Source organism: Acanthopagrus latus, chromosome 20 (assembly GCF_904848185.1).
Source record: "Acanthopagrus latus isolate v.2019 chromosome 20, fAcaLat1.1, whole genome shotgun sequence".
Taxonomy (NCBI): Eukaryota; Metazoa; Chordata; class Actinopteri; order Spariformes; family Sparidae; genus Acanthopagrus; species Acanthopagrus latus.
Window position 1 is genome coordinate 13,488,118 of NC_051058.1, and position 21,702 is coordinate 13,509,819.

Genomic DNA, 21,702 nt, shown 5'->3' on the forward strand with positions numbered 1-21,702 from the left:
AACAGAAAACAGGGCTGTTTTTTTCTGAAATAATGGACTTCATAGAGACAAATAAGATGCATTGCTGTAGATTAAAATACCAAACACCATACGAAGTAGACAAAATGAGCTCAGCCATGGACATATGCAACAAACACATGAATGCAGTGGCCATATTAATCCAGAAATAACATATACAATAGGGAACATTTGACTGATAATAATAAAGTACTAGCAAAATAACTACCTCAGCTGTTGTAGTGTTATTGTAAACAGTTGTCACATGATCACTTGTCATATGATGGGACATGTAAACACTGAGACTTGCTTCTCTAAGGCTATTTGTTTGAAATTGTTACCAAAGACAAACTCAAGCAGTCTTCACACAAAAGTGGTTGTGAAGCAAAACGAGAGGCATCTACACACACACGCACGCACGCACACACACACACACACACACAAAGATAAAAGTGTTTTATTAGTTTGCTCGGTTGCATCTTAAAGTGCAGCACTGACAGAGCAGACGTACTAATAAGTACAAATCGTTCCAAAACGTGCCTCAAAAAGGGCGGTACAGTGAGAAGAAATCAAGCAAGAACAATATGAGGAACTAAATGCCCACCGGCAGCCACTCAAGCTCATTACCACTCATTAAAGTAAATGCCTGAGGAATAACAGAAACGTACGCAGCTCATTTAAAATAAATAACTTGCAGGAAATAAAACATTTCTCCCCATCACGGGAGTATCTTGTTATTGCTTTCGATACAGTTAAAGTGTCATCGATCTCCTGCCATCCATGCGGTCACACCTCTGTGCAAGGCACTTGGGCCGAGTGATCCAAAGCAAATGCAAACAGTCTGACGGGTGCAGTTATGTCATGAGGCGTGAAGACAGCCATGATTATCAAAACACTCTCAGGCCCCCGTAACTTCAAATGTTGACAACCAGTAAGGGAAAATGACAGTAACACCATTATCATATTATATTATATCATATTACATAATGAAGTGAATTGCCTCTGGAGATGAGTGTGTATAAATTCTTGAAACAGAGGTTTTGAATAAGACTTTCTTAAGCAGCAGTCAGTCGTTGTCATCAGTTCACAGAGGTTGCTCCCCCATAGAGACCAAACACTTTATTCACTCCTTAGGTAAGAGCAATATTGCATTGGTCTAAATTAAAAAAGGGCTCCTTGAGTCGTGAATGAAGTGATAACCAAAAGTACAATCAATCACACATGGAGTGGAGACACTCGACAAAGCTTTCAAGCGATGAGCGTAACTTTTTTCAGGAACCGTGAACTTTGTAAACAGTTTGAGACCACGAGCTGAGGGACTGTAAACTAAAGCAACCACACATGTATATATGGACATATGCTACCGTTAAAAAACTATACAGTGAAGAAGTGAATTAACAGTCCGGAGTGAGACAATGATAATATAATATTCATGATAATAAAAATGTGGGTAACCCTTTATATTAGAAAACACTATTAACACAATTACAGGTAACTAGTTGCTTATTTTTGTATTAGTCATAATAATGCACTGTCTTATTCTGTTTGACCATATTCCACAAGTACTAGGTCATTAACTGAGAGTTTTCCCTGAATTATCTCCTATTTATTATTTTGATATAAAGTAAGGACATTTTTGTACATCAATTATTTAGAATGGGCCTTATAAGAGAAAAGTTGTTCCCTTTCATCCCTTTCATACATGAGTGATTAAATCGATGTTTGTTTTTCCTCTTAAAAATTTGAAAAATCAAGCCTATTAGTGACATGAAAGGGTTAATAACAACATATAGATGTAGTCTATTCTTATGTAACAAAACAAAAAAGTGTTTATGGTGTCTAGATAACAGGGATACTATGACAAAGTATAATAATAATAAAGGCTCATACTGACCATATCAAGATCTTAATTCATGTGCAAAAACTTCCTTGCTTCCCATCAATAAGCAGTAATGTGGACGTTATTGTGGAAATCGGCCAAGAAGTTAGCATAAAAAAGCGCTTTATAATGACTAATATGCCTATCTACTACTAATATGCATGCTAATAAACAACTAGTTAATAGTAAATGTGTTTTCTTATATAAACAAAATGTGATTCTCTGCATAGTTAACTTATCATCAATGACTGATGATTAAAGGAAAGGTTACAGATTTTGATTCCTTTCCTAATAATCCCCAGGAAAGCCAATAAAAACTTCCTCTCTCTGAGTCTGAGTCACAAATCAGCTCCATTAAATGTTCCTTTGTTTCCCCACCAGCCATGTAATTACTTGAGGGAAAGGAAGAAAAAGCGCCTCCAATTTACATGAGAAATGGTTTCAAACACAACAGACGTCTTCTACTGATTCTTTAACAGTTGAAATTGTTCAATAAATAACTACTTGGAAGTTGTGGTGGGAAAACATATATTGTTCCACAACAACTGAATGTAAATAGTTGGGTGTTTGAAATTCAAATCCATCTGTTCAGGTCAGGCGAAAACATTAATATGACCAGATTATTCTTTGTTCCTGAATCCACCAAAACATCATTAAATGATAGAAAATCTGTTGACACCATCATCACCCTCTGCCAATTAGGTAGTTTCTCATTAATTCCAGAGAATGTGTGTTTATTTTGCTGAATTCATTTAGTCCTGTCACAGTGCCTTATACAGAAGGAGGTAACTTTCCATCTATGACAAACAGTTTTCTTACAGTTAGATGGATATTTATGTTGCTATTGTAATAACTGTCCCACACAGTCAAGGACATTACAGCACTGATGTTTGCATTATGTTTGGTTGAATGGGGCTTTTTGAGTAGTTTGAAATGAAAATCCTGAAAAATCAGGTTTGTATGAGTTGCATTTTTGTCACAAATTGACAGTCAGAGAGACAATCTGTGTTTCAGAACCGGGAGCTGGCTTTGTGACGCAGACAGGTAAGAGGTTTTAGAAGACATGAGTCAACAACACTGTGACCTCCTCCTCTCCTGGACTGGCACTTATTTGAAGAGGCTGGGTGAAGGAGGCTGCTTTCATCATACAGGCGTTACTGGTTTCCATACAGTAGTACACCCATACACCCAAAGTGAGGCTTGGATTGCTGTTTGAGTCCTTTAACACGGCTGGTAGTTTGGTTGAGATGGAGAGGGGCTTCGACAGATCCGCTATGTCGCCAGTAACCACTGGAGTTTCTAGCAGCCACTCGTGACCTGTGAAAAACAGGAAAGAGAATGTGTAGTCCTAATGCTGTCAAAGATACACAACCAACAGTCTGATACAATCTGGGTAATTGGGAAACATGAAGTCTTCACGTGTCTTCAGCAGTGCGAGCGGCTCTGTGAGGCTGTACTTCGACAGAGCGGTACTTTGAGCCGAATGTCTCCTTAACAAGCTCATGATGAATGACAATGCTCACATGCTAAAGTTAAGCAGGTGTAATGTTTACCCCCGCCACGACTACTGGTATGTGGACTGCAGTTGTGAAGTCTCGACGTTGGCATTACAATCATCGCCACTGTGGTTTTCTGAGCCAGAAGTAAGGTGACTGAAGACTTGAGGACAAGCCATGGTAACATCTTATCGATCACTAGAAAGACAAGCCCTAAATCAAACCCTGGTTTATGGTCTATTTTTCTGTAAATGGGACCATAATTTACACAAACAACATCGTTCTGTATTAAAGACAACATGAAACTAGCGATTGAGACCATAATTCTTGAGGAAACTGTTTCTCTGTGTATTAAATCAAGTGAGAAATAGGGTAATTTTCTCATAAGCTTACATGAAACTGGACATCTTCTTGCAACCAGTGGAGTCACCCACTGCTGACCCTTAGGAAAAATGCAGGTTTTAAAAGGCAGGGAGCTCTGTTCATCATTTATACCGTCTGTGTTTACCATGTTCACCATCTTAGTTTAGTTTATTAGCATGCCAACAGTTATTATTGAGCACAAAACACAGAGACCAGCTAAGATTTGCACACAATAGGTATTGGACAAAGTCAAATGTTGACCTGGTGATAGCAGAAGAGGAATGGTCACTAAATGTCTTGGAAATCCAACCAACTGTTATAATTTCACTCAAAACCACAAATGTCTATCTGCTGGTGGCGCTCACACGAAACAAAATGTCATGGTAATCTAACCAACAGTTGTTGAGATACTTCTGGACTGAAGTAGTGACGCAACTAACTGGCTGCCATTTCCATCCCAACTCACAACATGTTAGCATGGCTTAAAAAAATAAGATCAATCCTCCCCTTGGACAAGGATCGATCCCAATGCACCATGTCCTGAAAGGGCATGACGATGCCTGTATAGCATCTAAATTCATGGCTGATCGTGGCAAGATACACCTTGGGCACTAGCTTGATGTTGAGCATCACACCTGACTGCTAAATGGAGCCCCTCACAATATTAACCTAAACCCCAAATAACCCCAACGAATCAGGCCGCGTGAGACTGAGGACAAGAACTCACAGACCCACAGGGGATATTTTTAGAGACAAACAGACAAGTAAAGTGACGTGAGCACTGAAAGATGAATGAAAGTCGAAAAAGAAAAAGGCTGGAACTTCAACTGTGAGAAAATATTATGCCGGAGAGTCCGTCAAATCCACGCCAGCGGTGATTAATGAAGCCGATGCTGAACATGAGGTCCCAGGGAAGCCATTTCTAAAAAGCCAGTAAAAAACAATTTAGATCAGCCGCGCACTTCTAACTTGATCCATTAAAATTCCTGCCTCTGCTTTGATCTGATCAGCCTAAGTCTAGACTGGGTATAATCGGACAGCGGGGGATCACGTTACATAGCCTGGTAGCTAATTATGTGAACTAAGGCATGTCGTCTTATCGAAATGTTCTAAAAATAGCCCGCTGATATCGCTGACTGCATGCTGCATCGCTCAGAATGAAACACTTTTGTTCCAAACCTAATGAACGGGCCATCAACCGCATATCTCAAATGACTTCACACTGGATCCTACTGTTGATTACACTTTGTGAACAGTGAACAAAGCCTTCAGAATCGTATGAAGCAGTAAAAACCATATATTGAACTTGCAATAAAAGACTCTGTGACTGATCCAAGTATTCTTCCATCTCTCAGCTGAGAGCTTTAAGTCCCAGACGTGGGCCGGCAGAGTGAGAATCTGCTTGTTGTACAGCGAAAATGAAGGTTAAGCATCCTTCTCTTCCATTTTTCTTTTTTGACAGACGCGTGGATCACAGACCAAAATAAAGCGTGGTAGGAGAGTGGCTACCATCCAGAACAGGGTCATTATAAATGTCGAGGACAGGTTTGCAACTTCACCCCGGAAGGTAGAAAATAACTTCAGCAAAGTACGCAGTCGAATTGAATTTTGAAAGCTTTTCCAAACAATAGCAGGCTCCATTCTAAATATGAGCCGTGCACAGCTCGAGTTTGGATGAATGCTCTTCCACAAAAGCTGCAAAATCCTGCAGATCCTGGGATTTGTCTGTTCTCACTTTAACTTCCCGACTGTCCTCTTACTTAAATCTCTCAATTTCTACTTTTTCCTTTGGCAAATATTTGTTAAGTCATTGTCAAATACTGCTGTCTGTTCAGAACTATCTGTCAGCTAAACCCCTCCAATGATCACAGCTTAGTGAGTCTAAATAGGGACAGCAGGTGCTGTCGAGCTGGTGTGCACCAAAGTGTAAGGAATTAGTCATTTGTGTGCTCTAACGTAAGCTGAAAACTTTAGCATGTCTGGCTAACTACTTTACAATCTGCAGTCGTAACTTTAGCATTCATTTAGTCAGATCTAAAATGTTCAGATATCAAGCTGTTCTGTTTGTCATACCAGGGATCGGCTTCACACGGCAACACACACACAACAGTGATCCGTCATCAAGTGTTAAATCTGCCACCGTCGTCACTGTAAACTACATACAACCCCGGCTGAACGATATGGTGGAGAAAAAAATTATAACTTTTTTGACAGATGTTACAATTGCGACATGGTTCATGATTTTAACAACAAGCATCTATCTATCTATCTATCTATCTATCTGTCTATCTGTCTATCTGTCTATCTGTCTGTCTGTCTTATATGGAATGTCCATTTTTTCATCATAATTTGTATTTTTCACTGAAAAACCATTAATTGCAACATTGTTTAGGGTCTGTACCAAAGAAATGTGTTTTCACACATCTGCAGAACAAGATTTGTATGCAGCTCCTATGATTAGGTCACACTGCGATTTTTCGAACTGTGCGGCCCTATAAATGTGACATTGGAAAAACTTCATCAAACCTCAGCTCAGCGAACTGGCAAGATACCTTTCATTTGGGCAACCAAATGTACATACAGGGTAAATGTGAATTAAACATCCATGACGTTTCTAACAATAATTAAACTGTGTCTCACCCTCAGCTGAGAGAGCCCAGCAGCTGGGAGCCTCTTCAGTCAATTTGGTTCCTTCTGGAAGCGACAGGCTGAGCGACATGACCAGAGTCTGACCTGCAGACACCGCCACTGCTGGCATTTCTTTCCTGGCGGCTGATTTAGGCAACGTAGGTGCTTTGGCAGGACCTGAAAGCTTTGAAGGTACAGAGTCTGCGCAGTCCATGGAGATGGGGAACTGGACAGGAGAGAGAGATTTGGAAGTTTGGCTTAAAAAGACACTTACAGTTTCCTGTCCTTGTTACCTTTATCCGAACTCTTGAAGTACAAAAGTTTTTAAGGTAGATTAAGAACAAAAGTGGACGAGGTTAAAGTGCTTACGCAAGGTTGGAAGGGAGCATTTCTCTCTCTCTCTCTCTCACACACACACACACACACACACACACACACACACACACACACACGAAGGCCTCACCAGTGAGACAGTCTTGGAGGCCAGGTCCAGCACTTTGACTCGGTGGTTGTTAGTATCGGCCACGTAGAGAAGCTTGCCGCCGTCGCCGGCACAGATTCCTCCAGGTTCGTTGAAGCAGGACTTGTTAAATTCAGGGCCCAGAGCATCTCCGGCCTCTCCGGTCCCTGCTAACGTGCTACACTGCTTTGTTTTTGGATCCACCACCTTGATCTGAACAGAATCACACAGGCATGTTGACACAATCAAAACAACATCAAAACATAAAGATTAAGGGCAGAAGCATCAAATGTTACGGCGTTGAAAGCCTTGTGACATGCAGCAGTTACCTTGTGGTTGTAGGAGTCGGCCACATAGAGCAGGCTTTGTTCGGGAGCCCAGGCGACGCAGAGAGGATGCTGCAGCTTGGCATCAACCCCTTTGCCGTCTACATCCCCAAAAGCAAAAAGGTTCTAGTACAAAGGAGGCAAAAGGTTCAGAGGAGATCAAATAAAAGATATAAAACATAGAAATGCCCACACTGCAACTTGTGACATCTTATTTAACCTCAGTGTAGGTGAAAGAGCAGACCATCCAAACTAAATGTTCAGTTTTGGAAAGGAAAAATTGGGGGGGGGGGCTTTTTGGTCATTAAGAAAGAGCACTTTTTTTTTGTTTTCCAAGCTCGAGCCTCTGTAATATACTGTAAATAATCATTTGTTTTTGACAATACATGGTGTAAGTGTCTTTAAAAATGAATGAATAAATCACACAAGAACACCAACACCAGAGTTAATAAGCCACATTTGTAAGAAACACCAGAAAGATGACAATTTCTTTAAATCGCATTAGGAACCGCGCTTAAAACAAGTTTGATGAGTCATACCAGAGAAGTTTTAGAGCAGATTTGAAGAAAAGTGCCGCAACATCAATGACAAATGTAAAACCTAAAATGTAACAAAGGGGAATATTCTGATCATGTGGAGGAAATTGTCTTAAAATGATTATTCGTGGTTTTGTTTAAAGTCGCAAAAAGCTAATTAAGTGAAACAGCTCCTCGTGCCGCCGGCTGTTTTTCAGGTCAACATGACCCAAACAGATAAATTACTATTGCAGCGGATCAACAACCAATTTGTCACGAAAAGAACTGAATTTAATGGCTCTTCGTTCTTCATCACTTAGCTCAATAAACAAAAAAATTAGTTTACAATCTGATATAAAACAAAGAGCCTCTTGATACTACGCAGCTCACTGCCTCTGCTCAGATACAGAGTTGGCTCAACAGTCCCACCTGACAGAGGAAATGAAATCCTTGGAGAATCTATTATGGCACTAGCGGAATCAGTCTAATCACCAGTGGCTTCGCTTGTGACCTCTGTTGTCAGATGGAGATTCAGCTGTTAGCGGAAATGTGAAAATGTTCTGTAGTGTGAGGGAAGTTCAAACTAAGGCCAGACGTACTGAAAGACAGCATGAAATCTCATGACTCAATATCTTTCATTTGATACATGCAGACATGTTAAAAGCTAAGTCAAAAGGGGTTAAAGGGAGTAGTTCAACATTTTGGGAAATAAGCTTATTGGCTTTCTCACCAGAAGTTAGATGGAAAGATCAATACCGGCGTCATATTTAGCACACAGGCTTCAGAACGGTATTAATCTTCTTATCCAACTCATTGTGAGAGCGGCAAATTATTCCAAGTCTACAGCACTGTCAGCAAATTCTACTGCATATTCTTCTGGAGCACTTAAGACAAAATGTAAACTTGTAAACAGGAACAAAGATGGTTGTGTTCTAATGTTCCCTGAAAGAAGATTCATTAAATAGATAACATAGAATGACAAGAATTCTGCATTAAAACAACCTATAGTCTCACTCCCAGCTCGTCTATAACCGCCTATAAGACGCCTTCCCAAAGCGTCAGTTTTTGACTAATTGGGAGTCTTTCAACATTTCAAAAACGACAAGACCTTCGTTGTATATTTTGTTGGGTTGTGTAACTTTTGATCCCAAAAGTAAGAAACGAATCTCTGAGCTACGGCTCCGGATCAGATCAGGAATCCGATGTTAACCAGGGTGTTTATTCCTCCAGAAAGTCCGACTCTGCACTGAACTCTCTAAGCAGTGGCTTTGCACCGTGCCCATAAAACTTTTTCTTTAAGTTTTCTTTTGAAAGAGAGACCCCTAGTGAATCTAGATAAATAAATAGCTATAATGTTGATTTTAAGATGAACTGTTCCTACAAAAAAAAAAAAGATGTGTAAAGACAGAAATATTCAAGGGGCTGGGGGATGAATAACAATGGCCAGACGCAGCATATGCTGATGCAAATGCTCTGCCAATTAACATGCAAACATGACACTGTCACTTCAGATGCACATTCACTTGCAGAAACAGCTTTAATCCTATTTTGTTTCATTGTCTCAGCTAAATAGCTCATGTCTACGGGAAGCAGTCTACACATAAATGGTTTTGCTGAATCACATCTATGTTGAATAAACTATACATACAGTCTGTAGTTAATTATGTGCCACTTTTGTGCATGACTACAAGCTTTAAAGCTCTTGGGACTTTCCAAAAATACACAAGTGTGGCAGGAAAAGAAAACTACAGCAGATTGACTGCGAGGACATTAAAGTACAACCAAAAAATTGTTTTCAGGCTTCAGCTACAAACAAGAGAGGCAGTGTTTATTTATGGCTTTTATTTCTTAAATCAATACTTTCTATCTAAGGAGAATTGGCCCTGAAACCTTGTGATTGCCTAGGAGTTATCCAGAGCTTTTTGCGTAACATTTTTCATAACAATTGCTGAAGTGTTTTCTGTGGCTGGTGGTGTAGGGGATCAATGCGCAGGTTTTACAGTGTGTCCGCTGCTGATGAATGGGGGTGAAGTCAGGTACAGGACGTACTGTCATTGAAAGCAACGCATGAAAGGTTCTGTATTTCATGCAGGCTGCTCTGTGGATGGGCTTTAAATTTCCTCTACCTAATGGTCAAACTGCTGTTCACTACATTCTTATCAATATCAATAGATAATAAATCCTCCTCTCAGAAAAACACTAAAATGAACACATTTTTTTAAAACCCCGACCAGGTAAGGGAGAAATCATGGACCATAAATGCACAATATGTGATTTTTTCCAATCCTGGAATTAAGAAATCATCTAAAAAGAATAGAAAAAGGAGGAAAAATTGCTAAAACATCTTTCCATCTACCCATCAATAATTACACACTCACCATTGGGTCTCTCTCTCCACCGACCAGCGACTTGACGGCGCCATCCTTCAGGGCCAGCGTTCGGATGGTGCTGCTTTCGCTATCGGCCACGTACAGGCAGCTCCAGGGCTCGTCCGGGGCCAGAGCCAGGCCTGAAGGCTGAGCGAAGCCAGCCTTGTGGGGGTAGGAGTTGTTTCGGTTCTCCTCGTTGCCGCTGCCTGCCCATCGCACGCACATCCCCGCTTTAGACTCACTGTTTATGTTGTGATGAAAAGACAATTGACATTCGTTACAACTTTTTGACTTCCTGTGAAACGGCCAGCTACACACATAAAACAAGTGAGGTGAGGGAGTTTTCTTTTCATTGTTAGTTATAAGTGGATTAGAATGGTGGTCGCTGCCAAGTGGCCATGGTGGTCATGCATCCGTCTCTCACCTTCCTTTGGGCAGTTTCCCATCTGCTAGGAAGTAAGCCCAGATCTGGTGGGTCCCTGCCATGGCTATCCACAGCACGTTATCCTCGACACCGCCTACACACACACATGCATACAATCACGCAGAAAAAACACACTCTCTGAGTTCAGAAACAGGAAACTTCTATCGCTGCTCTTGGCTGTCTACCAGTCGCATAAAAAGTCCTTTCAGGTGTCTTTGGGAGGCTTACCTTGAGCTATAATTAACAATTTTCTTTTTCTTTCTTTCAAAATAAACTAATCCATTATTCTTACAATATTAAAAAGAAATAACTCTTGTGATCTAATGGTTTGAAAAAGCTGTGATTGTTTGGTGCTCGTCAGAAATGACTCAGAAATGCAGCCGTGCAGGTTTAAGTGACAGCAGCCTGTCTGACAAAGGCCATATGTCACCTCAGACAGTCGCCCCAGAGAGACAACGCTGTCACTGCGATGGAAACATGCACAGTATGTCCGCTGTATTTCTAATGCAGCGCAGAGCTCAGCCCTTCCTAATCACATCTGGTGGACTGTCAGCAACATTCGACAACTCCGGCACCTGACTCGCAGCATCAGTGACACTGAAGTGCTTTTCAGTTCAAAAAGGTGTGAGGTCCCCTTGTTTAAATATTCATGCACATGGTGAATAAATCATGAATACGCAACGAGTGTTTGGGTGTTCTCTCGGAGGACAATGTAAGTGGCGTTAAAGGTCTGATTCCACATCCTCCCGCCATGTGGTGATGTGCTAACCAGCAGGGTGTGTCATCTGCCAGCATGTGCAGGAAACCTGACAAAGACTGACTCCGTACTCTTCTGACTGTGTGTGAGGGAGAAATACGAGGGCTCATGCCCTAAAAAAATTCCTATGATTGCAACTTTAAATTCACGTGACTATGATCAGTCAACATTCCTGTGCAAACTGAACGATGGTGTGGACAGTACTCGCCAAAGGCAGAACAAACAACTCAGTCCGAGCGCACACTTTCATCTTTTGTTTGATTTGCACAATGTCACAGGGAAAGACCAACATGTGCTGACATTGCATTCTAACTACAATTGTCACACACCTCAGGCCTGAAGAAGCATTTTGACACCTGATAGTAAACATCGTTAACCAGAGGCAAGAAAGTAATAAGAAAAACAGACGACACGGTAATTTACGGCTGATTAGTCTGTGAGTTTTGAGAAACTCATCAGCACATCTTTGCTGCAAGAAAGACATGAGGGCCGCCCTTTCCGCTGTCAAATTTATCAAAATGTGGCCGACGGAATCATTCAAATGAAAATCTTGCACACGGCTGCGTTAGCAGAAGCACCCTGATACACTGTCAGAGATGCTTTATGTCCTGTCTACTTGGAGACAAAATACATACGTTATCTATGAGGAAAATGAGAAAGTAACATCGGGTCTTTCTACTAAAAGGAATTATACCATGGCACCTTAATTGGGACAGGAGGGAATATGGGAGACAACAAGGTAATACTGGGATAAGTGTAATGGTGTATGTCATGATTAACGAGAACAAGATGATTATCAAGTTGTACTCTCTCATCCTGTTTCCTGCCATCTCTTCAGCTGCACTTACAACAAGATGTATAAAGGCCAAAAAAATATACTTAAAAAAAAATGCCTGATGCAAACACAAGACAGACAGTACATTCACATTTAGGCCTCATTTCAGATCTAATCGGGCATTGTGGCGATTAGCGCAGGGCTGTGGTGGTCTGAGAGGACTGGCATAAATGGGAGAGTGTCATCGATTTGATCCGTGAACTCCTGCCAGGAGCTTAAAATGAGACACTTGAAACTAAGAGCTCTTTCTCCATCCGGCTGGTGCAGTCTTCTGACAGCAGCATGTTGTCCGAGGCACCGAGCAACACGTCAGATACACAGAGCAATTCAGCGGATTACTGCACGTTGGTGCATGTGTCCTTTTTAGCCTACAGGACAGTATTTGTTCCATCCGTGTAAACCAAAATTTACAAGAAAACACATAATAGTGTAATTTCATAAATTTGGTGTGAACAGATTTAACAGGACAACTGTTGATCAGGCAGTCTGATCGGTGGTTTATGTGTCAATGCGGTGTGATACCGAATTGCAATTCTCCAAATGCTGATTCTGTTCCAACTATGCGCTGAAGGGCTGCTGCGCTTCATTACCAGCCAACCCCTATGGCCCACAGCCTAAATGCACAATCCGCACTCAGCCTGAGAGACAAAAGGTGTGAGAGATTCAAAAGCTGAATTAAAAAGGCTTTCTGCTTTGATCAAAAGAAAGAGGCACTGTGGGGGCAAATATTAAAAAAAGGTTATTAAGAGAGAAACTCTGAATGCCCAAGGCAAAAATAATAAAAGCAGAGAGTTTAGATGATAGAGCTTTGATTTTTAAAGTGGAGGTTTTGGATTACTTTAGGAGAATACGAAAGACCTTGTCAGGGACTTTAAATCAGTTTACACCTTGAACAATTCTGACTTGCTATTGATTTTTTTGTCCTCAGAAAGTTTCAGAAGAACTAAAAATGAGGATTTTGGCAGAGAGGTTTACCGAGTATGAATTAGATCCTATTGAAAGTGTCTCTTCCAATGAATTAATTTGCCCATTCAATCCACCTCTAAGGATCCCTAAAGAATATCTGCAATACCTGCACTGATACCTTTCCTATTCACAGTCAGGTTCAGAAGGACGAGGTGGTTTTTAAAAACTCAATTCTTTTGCAATTTACCATGAACATCTGAAGCTATGATTTGGTTTTATTCAAGATTATAATCATAACGATGTCACCGTCCGCGTATGTTTTTTGTGCTTTCCAAATTGCAAAAAAATCGATCTAAAGACCACACCACAATTCACACATAAGTCTTTTTAGCAGAGGTGCGATCTTTTCACTTCCTGTTGATAAAACACTTCTTCAGCCTTCACCTTAATCTCATGCAAAATGACATGAGTAAATGTGCTGGCACTCAGAGACAGACCGTATTCATTGTATGGAAGTGTGCCAAAAGAAATCAAATAGTGCAGGTAGTGTGTGTGGTAGGCAATGGGACAAAGGGCAGCATCCTAAGACTCACCAGCAGTCCCAAGAGTCACATCCCAAGGAGAGCTGATGGGCTGCTGAGGTCCCATGGCCCCGCCCTCTTTGTCTGTGCCTTGAGCGCCTACTCCAGCTAGAGTGCTGACTCTCCCCTCCAACAGGTCGATCTGAGAGACAGAAAAAAAACACACAGACAGGATGTATTGCAAGAGAAACATAAAGGCAACAACACAAGAGAGGTATGATTCATTCTTTCTCAAAAATGCAGACATAGTTTAAACCACTACCTTTCGAATCAGGTGGTTTTCTGTGTCGGCCACGTACACAGTGTCCCTTTTAATGGCCAAACCCTGGGGAGAGTTAAAGGAAGCTTCGAACAAGTCGCCATCTTGTCGCCCGCTTTCAGGCCCTAAAGAGATAATCCAATAAAGAAAAAGACATTTACATAATATCTCACTTATAGGTCGTATATTCTCTCCATGCTACAGTATGTGCACCAAAGCTCTCTACCTCACTGAAATGAAACATGTGTGTGTCAAACACACCTCTGATAACAGATAAGTGGGTATGTTTCTATTTCTATTCTCCACATAATCGATCACTGTCATGATAGAGATTTGCAGCGAAACTTGTCCGTTATCAGACTCAGTATGAACAGGCATTTACATGGCTCAGGGTGCAACTATTTCAGTTGCACAAGCACCCAAAATCTGTTAAGTTCCCATAAACATTTTCATCCGTCGCACCGGTACAATTGAGTTTATCTCCATTTCTTGTTATGCGTGTTGGGTTCAAATGAATGAAAATGCACAAACGCAAATGCAATATGAAAACTTAGTCAGGAGCCCCGATTTCACACTTAGTTAATAAAGTGTGTTTTCCATTATTTCAGGATTTTTTGCATGAACTGTGCTTATCAAGTTTTTGAAATGAAAAGGTTACTGAGGAACGGCAGTTTCAATTTCTTCTTACATATCCCATTTCATATTCTATTTATTAAGAGAGTTGGATTTAAGCCTTTTTCATCTTCTCCAGCTAAACTTTGAGCAGGAAAAGAAGAGATATTACAGGTATTCATTATATGTTCAGGCACACTTCCCCGTTAACAGCTGGACCACAGGTGGTCTTTCATTTCTTAAGTGGTTTCGTTATTTTGATTTGTGACTGTGGTCTATTTAATCTAATGTACTACATGTCACAAACATGCTCCGGAAGACGTCCTCTAGTTCAGTTAAATGGAGGACACAACCTTCTGGACCACAGTATATTGTCAGTCCATACAGACAGAACAACAACTAAAGACCTTTTTTAAGAATCTGTCCTACAAAATGATGTCATTGAGATTTGCTTTGAACTTGAACGTTGTTATACATATTATTATTATTATTATAGTTTGTAATAAAATATTGTTTCTCATACCATGTGAGAACAGGCTGAGTGGGGTCAACCGACGAACATAATTTCTACCCATTTTGTCCACACGTAGCTCAGTGCCAGTTCCCAGTGTGTTCTGGTCCCTGCTGCTGCCAACCTCTCTGTTGGTCTTGGGACAACACAGACCATCATGTGGCTCCTCAGAGGTTTGTTGAGGCATGTGAGCACTCTAAAAATATCAGTAATGCTCAAATATTGATGTTTAATTTGTAAAGATTCTGAATATTACACAGCAAAAACAATATTTGATGTTTTAATCCGCAACTGATTACGTTTGCACAAATGTATGTCTTTACTTTCAAAATGCCAAAGAGTGGAAGTATGCCTATCAAAGGCTAGTACACATTCAACTCGGACCGTAAGCCCCTGTTCTTCCTGTTTCCTGCTTCTTACCTCCTATGACATGTAACAGCTGTCCGGTCGAGGACACAACCAGAATTCGGTGATGCCCGGTGTCTGCTATGGCCAGTCTTTTCCTGCTGCTGTCTATGGCCACCTTCCCAGGAAAGGACAGGATGCTGGGTGGCAGGGAGTCTCGGTACAGCTTGATCCCCACTGCGTGTGCCTTCAGCAGGCCCTGCTCCCCATAGTGACGGAGGGCGCAGTCAGTGAAGAGTGTAAGCTTGTCACGGTGGCCTTCGCCCACCAGGGAGAAGAGCAGGTTGCCCTGTGGGCCCAGTAAGACCAGTGTGGGCCAGCAGGACACCTCCAGCTCATGCCAGAGGAGCGCCTCGCTGTCGTTCACCACTGGGTGGCAGATGTCGTAGCGGAGCACAGCGCTGCGGACATTGTCTATGACCTTTGAAGGGTTCGATACAAACATACACATCAGCAAAGATCTGTGACTCCAATAAATCATATTTTTTACAAATTATACATTATTTTCAGTGGATTTAAAGATTAGTCAATCATTTTTTCCAAAATGTCAGATAAAAGTTGTATTTTCCAAGACCCAAGATGAAGGATGCGAAATATAGAAGGATAGAAGGATAACCCCACTAATTTTACACTTAAAAGTACGTTTACAGGTCTTGGGGAGTACCGGTACTACTACTTCTTAAAGCCTTTTGTGGCTCCAGGGGAGGCTGCAGGTAATCTGATAAATTAACTCCAGTGATGTCTCAAGTCTCAAGTGGCTAAAATGTATTTTAGGTGCCAGGTTTCAAAAAGGAAGAAGAATAGGTGATATATCTGGTTCTGCTGTAACAAATCGTCCAACACTGTTACAGGAATGCAATCGTGGAGTGCTTTTCAGAATCTGGTGCCTTTTTTCAACTTTTTTTGTTAATACATATGTAGTAGTACTCCCTAAATCCATTAATAAGTTAAATAATTAATGGATTATAAATGCAATTTCCAAAACATTTTGTCGGTTGCCTGTCTGATTTTTTAAAAAGTGATATAAATAAAACACTCTTACAGGGAGTTTAGGCAGAATCATCCGGTTCTGAATGAATGTCTGAAGCTCAAAATGAATCAAACCAATTGTTTGACTGTCCCAAAGTATTCTCAGAAACAAGCAGAGGAAGCACTGTGCATATCAAGCACATATGTTCCCTAAGGCAGTACTACAGGAGCACAGGGCTCATTCTTTATTGTCTATTGGTGTGTGCCACATTGTCTAACAGCTTCATTAAGGATCAAGGAGAAAGAAAACAGTATTACAGGGATTTTCCCAAGATTTGGGCATTTTCCAAATGATTTAAATAAATCACATCATCTATGATAAGTCTGATAAATGTCACCAAATCAGTCTGTCATGCATTGGTACATTAGTTTCCTGCCTTAGGAATGAGTGGCTTATGTTGATAACAGACTGCCTTGTATCATACTCAAATTTAGCAATGACAAAGTATTTTAGTCACGCAGTTACGAAAATGCAGACAAAAAGCAAAACTAGATGCTCAAAAGGTAACAAAGAGAACGAAGAATGAAAACACTCACCTTTTCATTGGGGAACTTAGCCGAGTGTACACCTACAATAATCAGTCCATCTGAGAGAGACAAGGAAAAATTTAAAGTGGTTTCTAAAGTTTTAGGACATATTTTTGATACTTTACATTAACTTCCTCACAAAAAGCACAAAAGTATGTTAATTAACTATAGAACAGTAACTCAAAGACACACAAATAGTTCAAACTCGTGTCCATCTTGTGGTCCCACTAAAATTGTATTTTTTTTTTTTTTTTATAAAAAGTTGCATAAGCTTGAATAACATGTTAACACACATTGATGTGCGAGATGAAAGGGAAACTGATGCGATTTTCTACTAAAAAACATGAAGGGTCTTGCTTTGTTATTGAGCCAGTAACACTCCAGACTGAAATAACGTAGGTCTCGCCGAGCTTCTTGGAAAACTTCTACTGCCTCGAGACTCTTATTGCTTATCTGTGTTATTTCTCAGTAGTCATCAAAGACCACTAACACTATGCTTATTATCCAAACAATGAATGCAATTGGTTACGATTGACAACCGATGTTCCAATGTTATGTAACTTGAATGGCCTAAAACTGTGGGGGGATTTTTTTTTTTTTTTTTGCGATACTCTTTATAGCAATAAAACGAGCTGAGCCATGCCTTTGCGGGGCAGATATCTCGTTTAAGTGCCAGATGGTGTGAAACCACTGAAACACGTTTGTGCTCATGTGATTCAAAAACTGCACCCAACTGAGCGTGAACAGAGACTGAGAGGAGCAACAGAAATGTCAAAAGCCACCTTGTTATTCTGAATCTACTTTATTCACATGGACTTAAGCGTGATCCTTATCCATATTACCATCAATATTTTGAAAATTCAAAGTAAAACAAGACACAAGTACAGAAGCACAGACATAAACTGTCATACGTTGCTATGACAGTTTTCAAGGATGTATTACATTATTTCACTGCCAGTCACAAGTAGACACATTTTTTTTACATTTCAGTTTGAAACTCTGCTTTGCATTGTACCTGGATCAGCTTTTGCTCACACATCGCCCAAAATGACTATAAAAAGACTGGAGACTTAACAATTTTCACATGCTCAATTTTGATTTCAAAGCCCACTGACCTCCATAAAAGGCATCAGTTGGACATTTCCTTTACATTAACTCATCGCTGAGCTGCCCCTCAACAGAAGCAAAAAAACAACACACACAATTCCAAACCTTCAAGCTCACGCTATCGGCAGAGGATTTCGTCACCCATGGCCTGTGCCAAGCAGTATAGTACCAGATTGCAGTGACGATGGGTGGGTGGGTGGGTGTACTGTGGGAGTGACTGGACAGGGTGGCTCCCACACCTCACTGACCAGGGCAGCAAACAGAATGTACCCATAGCAGTGCCAAAGATAAGACAAGTGTGATAATGTGCGATGCTACTGAGTTGCTTGTGTGTGTGTGTGTGTGTGTGTGTGTGTGTGTGTGTGTGTGTGTGTTCTGTATCCTGCCAGGCTCACAACTGAATTTGAAGCTGAACAACTTCCTCAGATGATCCCTTGGAAGTGTCAGCAGGATGCGATTATGCTTAACATGGAGTGGCTATATAAAGAGCCATACAGTGAAGTACAGCAGGCAGGGTACAATTATGGGCCCCACTGACTCTGCAGCTTGGAAATATTTTTAGTAACTGTCTCTTCACAGCTCAGATAAGGGCCCTTACACTCTTGGAAAAGAAGACGAGAGAAGTTGGGTTGAAGCACTACACTTTCTCTGCCCCAGTGAACTTACACATGTTCCCATGACGCAGCATGATGACATAATAAGGTACTGATGGAATTGTGCTCCCTCAGTAAGGCCTGCCAGGCTGCTGCCCATTGGGACGTCCACTGTACCTTTAGTCCGACTGTAAGGAATGCATTTAAATGCAGTCTGCCAGGCCAGTGCTGCTCTCTGGAAGTATTCAATTTGTTATGATTTGGCAGGAGAGGAACGTCATTTAACTGAAACGTTTACTAGTCAGCATTTCGGCTTACTCACTTCAAATTTAACCCATTAAACATCGATGCCAGAAAAAAACGCATGCAGGCACACTTATCGATTTTTATAGCTATCTGGTAACATTGCTTTAAAAAACTGTGCACAGCTGAACATGTGAGAAACCAAATGCACAAAATCAGAGGACAGTGTTCGCTTCTTTCTAACGGCTTCAACTAACCTGACCATCCAAGCTTTCCAACCAAGGTGGCTTGTAACAACACGATTTCATTTGAATATCAAATCATCCCTCGTAATTATCTTAATTTAACTCATTAATTCATCAACACGCCATTCAGTTGGTGCTCTGATTCCGCTTAATTTCAAAAGTGGGACACCATCGAGAGATTGTCCTATTTTCCCCACATCGTATAGCTTCATTATCATGATATATAACTGAATATCCCCTGCATATCAGCCATGTGAGATTGTGCGCCACCCCGCACCTTTTGATAATCTCAAAAACCCTTTCAGGATCAAGGCACTCAAGCATGCCCCTTCTTAAACCAAAGTAGAGTCCATCATACCTTTGACAGAGTGTTTCTTCTCTAGCCGGTGCAGGTCAGGCAGGATGTGCATGCAGTTGATGCAGCAGTACGTGAAGAAGTCAAGCAGCACCACTTTCCCAGCCAGCTCCTTGTTCAAAGACAGAGGCCCCTCCGTGTTCAGCCATTCCAAGCCTGGAGCAAATCACAGAGTGGAAAATGATGCTGTCATCTTATTAATTATGTTTAGTCACAGTGCTGGCAAAACCCTTTACAGTGCCCATCACTGTGCGGGTATATCTGTCTGTGTGGGTAGGCCTGATACTGCATTTATGTTATTTTGGAAAAAGTTGATGGATCAAAGCAAATGACTTGAAAGTGCTCCCAGCTTCAAAAGTGCTATGAAGCTATTAAACCCCATTAATTTATTTCTGTGGATATGGACGTGTATGTTTTGGTCATATTTTTACAGCTAACTGAGCATCAAAATCCGACATAAAGTGCTTGAAAATAGTGAACACAACCTTCTGTTATTTGCCCTGAACATTGTGGCCCATTTATTTGTGATGCTGACTAGTCTTAACCTCAGTAGCATTTGACCTGGTTAAGTACAGGTTAAATAATCAAGAAATTGGGTTACCACTTATTTTTTATAGCTCTCCTCATTTCAAAGTAACCACAATAAGGTAATTTCCGCCCTGTCTTATCGGAGCTGTGTAAAGTGGTATCAATAAAAGTTCTACATGATGAAGAGATTATGGCACAGAGGAAAACAAATATATTCAATGCTACATCTATGGTAAATTGTTATATATTTATTGCATCTTTGTCAATGCAAAAACAAGAAACTAGACACATTCAAGGAAATTCTATACAAGTACAGGGATAAAAAGCAAATACATTAACAGCCATAAGTACAGTACGTGCCCTTATCATTTTAACATTTCGACACACTTTCTGTGATCAAGTTAAGTAACACCTTATTACTGTCGGGCCTCACTGTCTGTCAGGTAATCTCCCGTTGAGCCAAAAACTATATACCCTCAACTGGCTAAACACACAGAGAGACAAAAACGTACATCTTGTGTCTGTCCGGTAGTTTGAAAAACTGTCATGAAAAGTTATGTGGGGGCCAAATTATGATCCTATGATCCACGTCCATTCTGTAGTTTGATGATCTACTGTAGATCCCCATCTACTGGTGTGATGAGATATTGCCAACATGCTGCAGGACTAAACAGAGGACCTAACAGCAGAGTTGACAAGCTTTTCTTTTCTTTTGCTTTTTTAAAAAAAGACTGTAATTTATTCGACAACCTTTTTTTTTTTCAACCATGAAACATCATTATTCAAAATGTTTGTTGCACCTTTTTACGTTGTTTTTAAAGGAACAACAAACAAAACAAAACACACACACAAAAAACAATTTCAAGATGCCTTTTGTAGGAATTAGCATGATGATTAGTGAGTGCTAACAAATCCCTGAGGAAGACAGATGCATTACAGAGAATGAAGCCTGGTGACTTCCGGCTTGTGCCACTCATTACTGTGAAAGACAAAAACAGCTGATGCACTGTTGCAACAAAACAGGAAGAATCGCAGTCTAAAATAATAATAAATCTACACAAAGCAGCTGCTCTCATTTAGATCTAAAGTTAGTCTTTGTTAGTCGCTCACTGAGTGACTATACCACCTGCTGCTTTGGGAGTAGAAAAGTTAGCTAGCTAATTAACAAAAACACAAAGTTAAAGGGCGTTGACATGGTCAGAAACACACACAGACAGGGCTGAAATTAACCAAAAATATATTTTTAAAACGTATTTAAAATCAATAGGACATGAGACGACACCCTAGCCTTCAGTGTTCACCCTGTATGAGCATGTCAAGACATGCTGTGTTAGCAAACTCAAGTCAAACTGTGGAACATCTTCTGTGGAGAGAGACAGTGCTGGAGCTGTGACATGGTCTAACCTGGCTGGAAATCGGGTATCTTCAGGCCCCCTCTCTCGTCTAGTTTCTTCAGATACTGGAAGACAACATTTTCCTTCTCTTGTTCTGTCGTGGCTTCTTCTAGTGCGACATCTAGCAGACTTTGGATAGGAAATAAGGTGGAGAGGCTGCACTGAGACGCCATGTTCACAACATCAGCCAGTCAGCTGAGTAAATGCACGACGACGGTTGACACCGCTGATTCGACAAAACAAAAATAAATAAAATCTTGCTCAACAGAAACGTTTTTCAGAATGTATGGTAATTGAATAATGATAATTAACTTGTAAAAATCTAGATTATTTTTATAATGTCTTATTTCAATCTTA

At 40.7% G+C, this 21,702-nt stretch overlaps 1 protein-coding gene across 1 annotated transcript; it reads right to left on the reverse strand.

Moving 5' to 3' along the window:
- Positions 1-438: 438 nt before the first annotated feature.
- nhlrc2 (NHL repeat containing 2) lies at positions 439-21,650 on the reverse strand. Its single transcript, XM_037082091.1, has 12 exons — positions 21,356-21,650; positions 19,427-19,579; positions 16,890-16,939; positions 15,339-15,744; positions 13,799-13,920; positions 13,549-13,678; positions 10,458-10,551; positions 10,043-10,274; positions 7,153-7,275; positions 6,827-7,036; positions 6,376-6,589; positions 439-3,193 (listed from the first exon to the last, which is right to left on the reverse strand). Exons 1-12 carry the CDS (start codon positions 21,516-21,518, stop codon positions 2,931-2,933), a joined length of 2,160 nt encoding a protein of 719 aa, XP_036937986.1. The 5' UTR covers positions 21,519-21,650; the 3' UTR covers positions 439-2,930.
- Between the last annotated feature and the right edge of the window lie 52 nt (positions 21,651-21,702).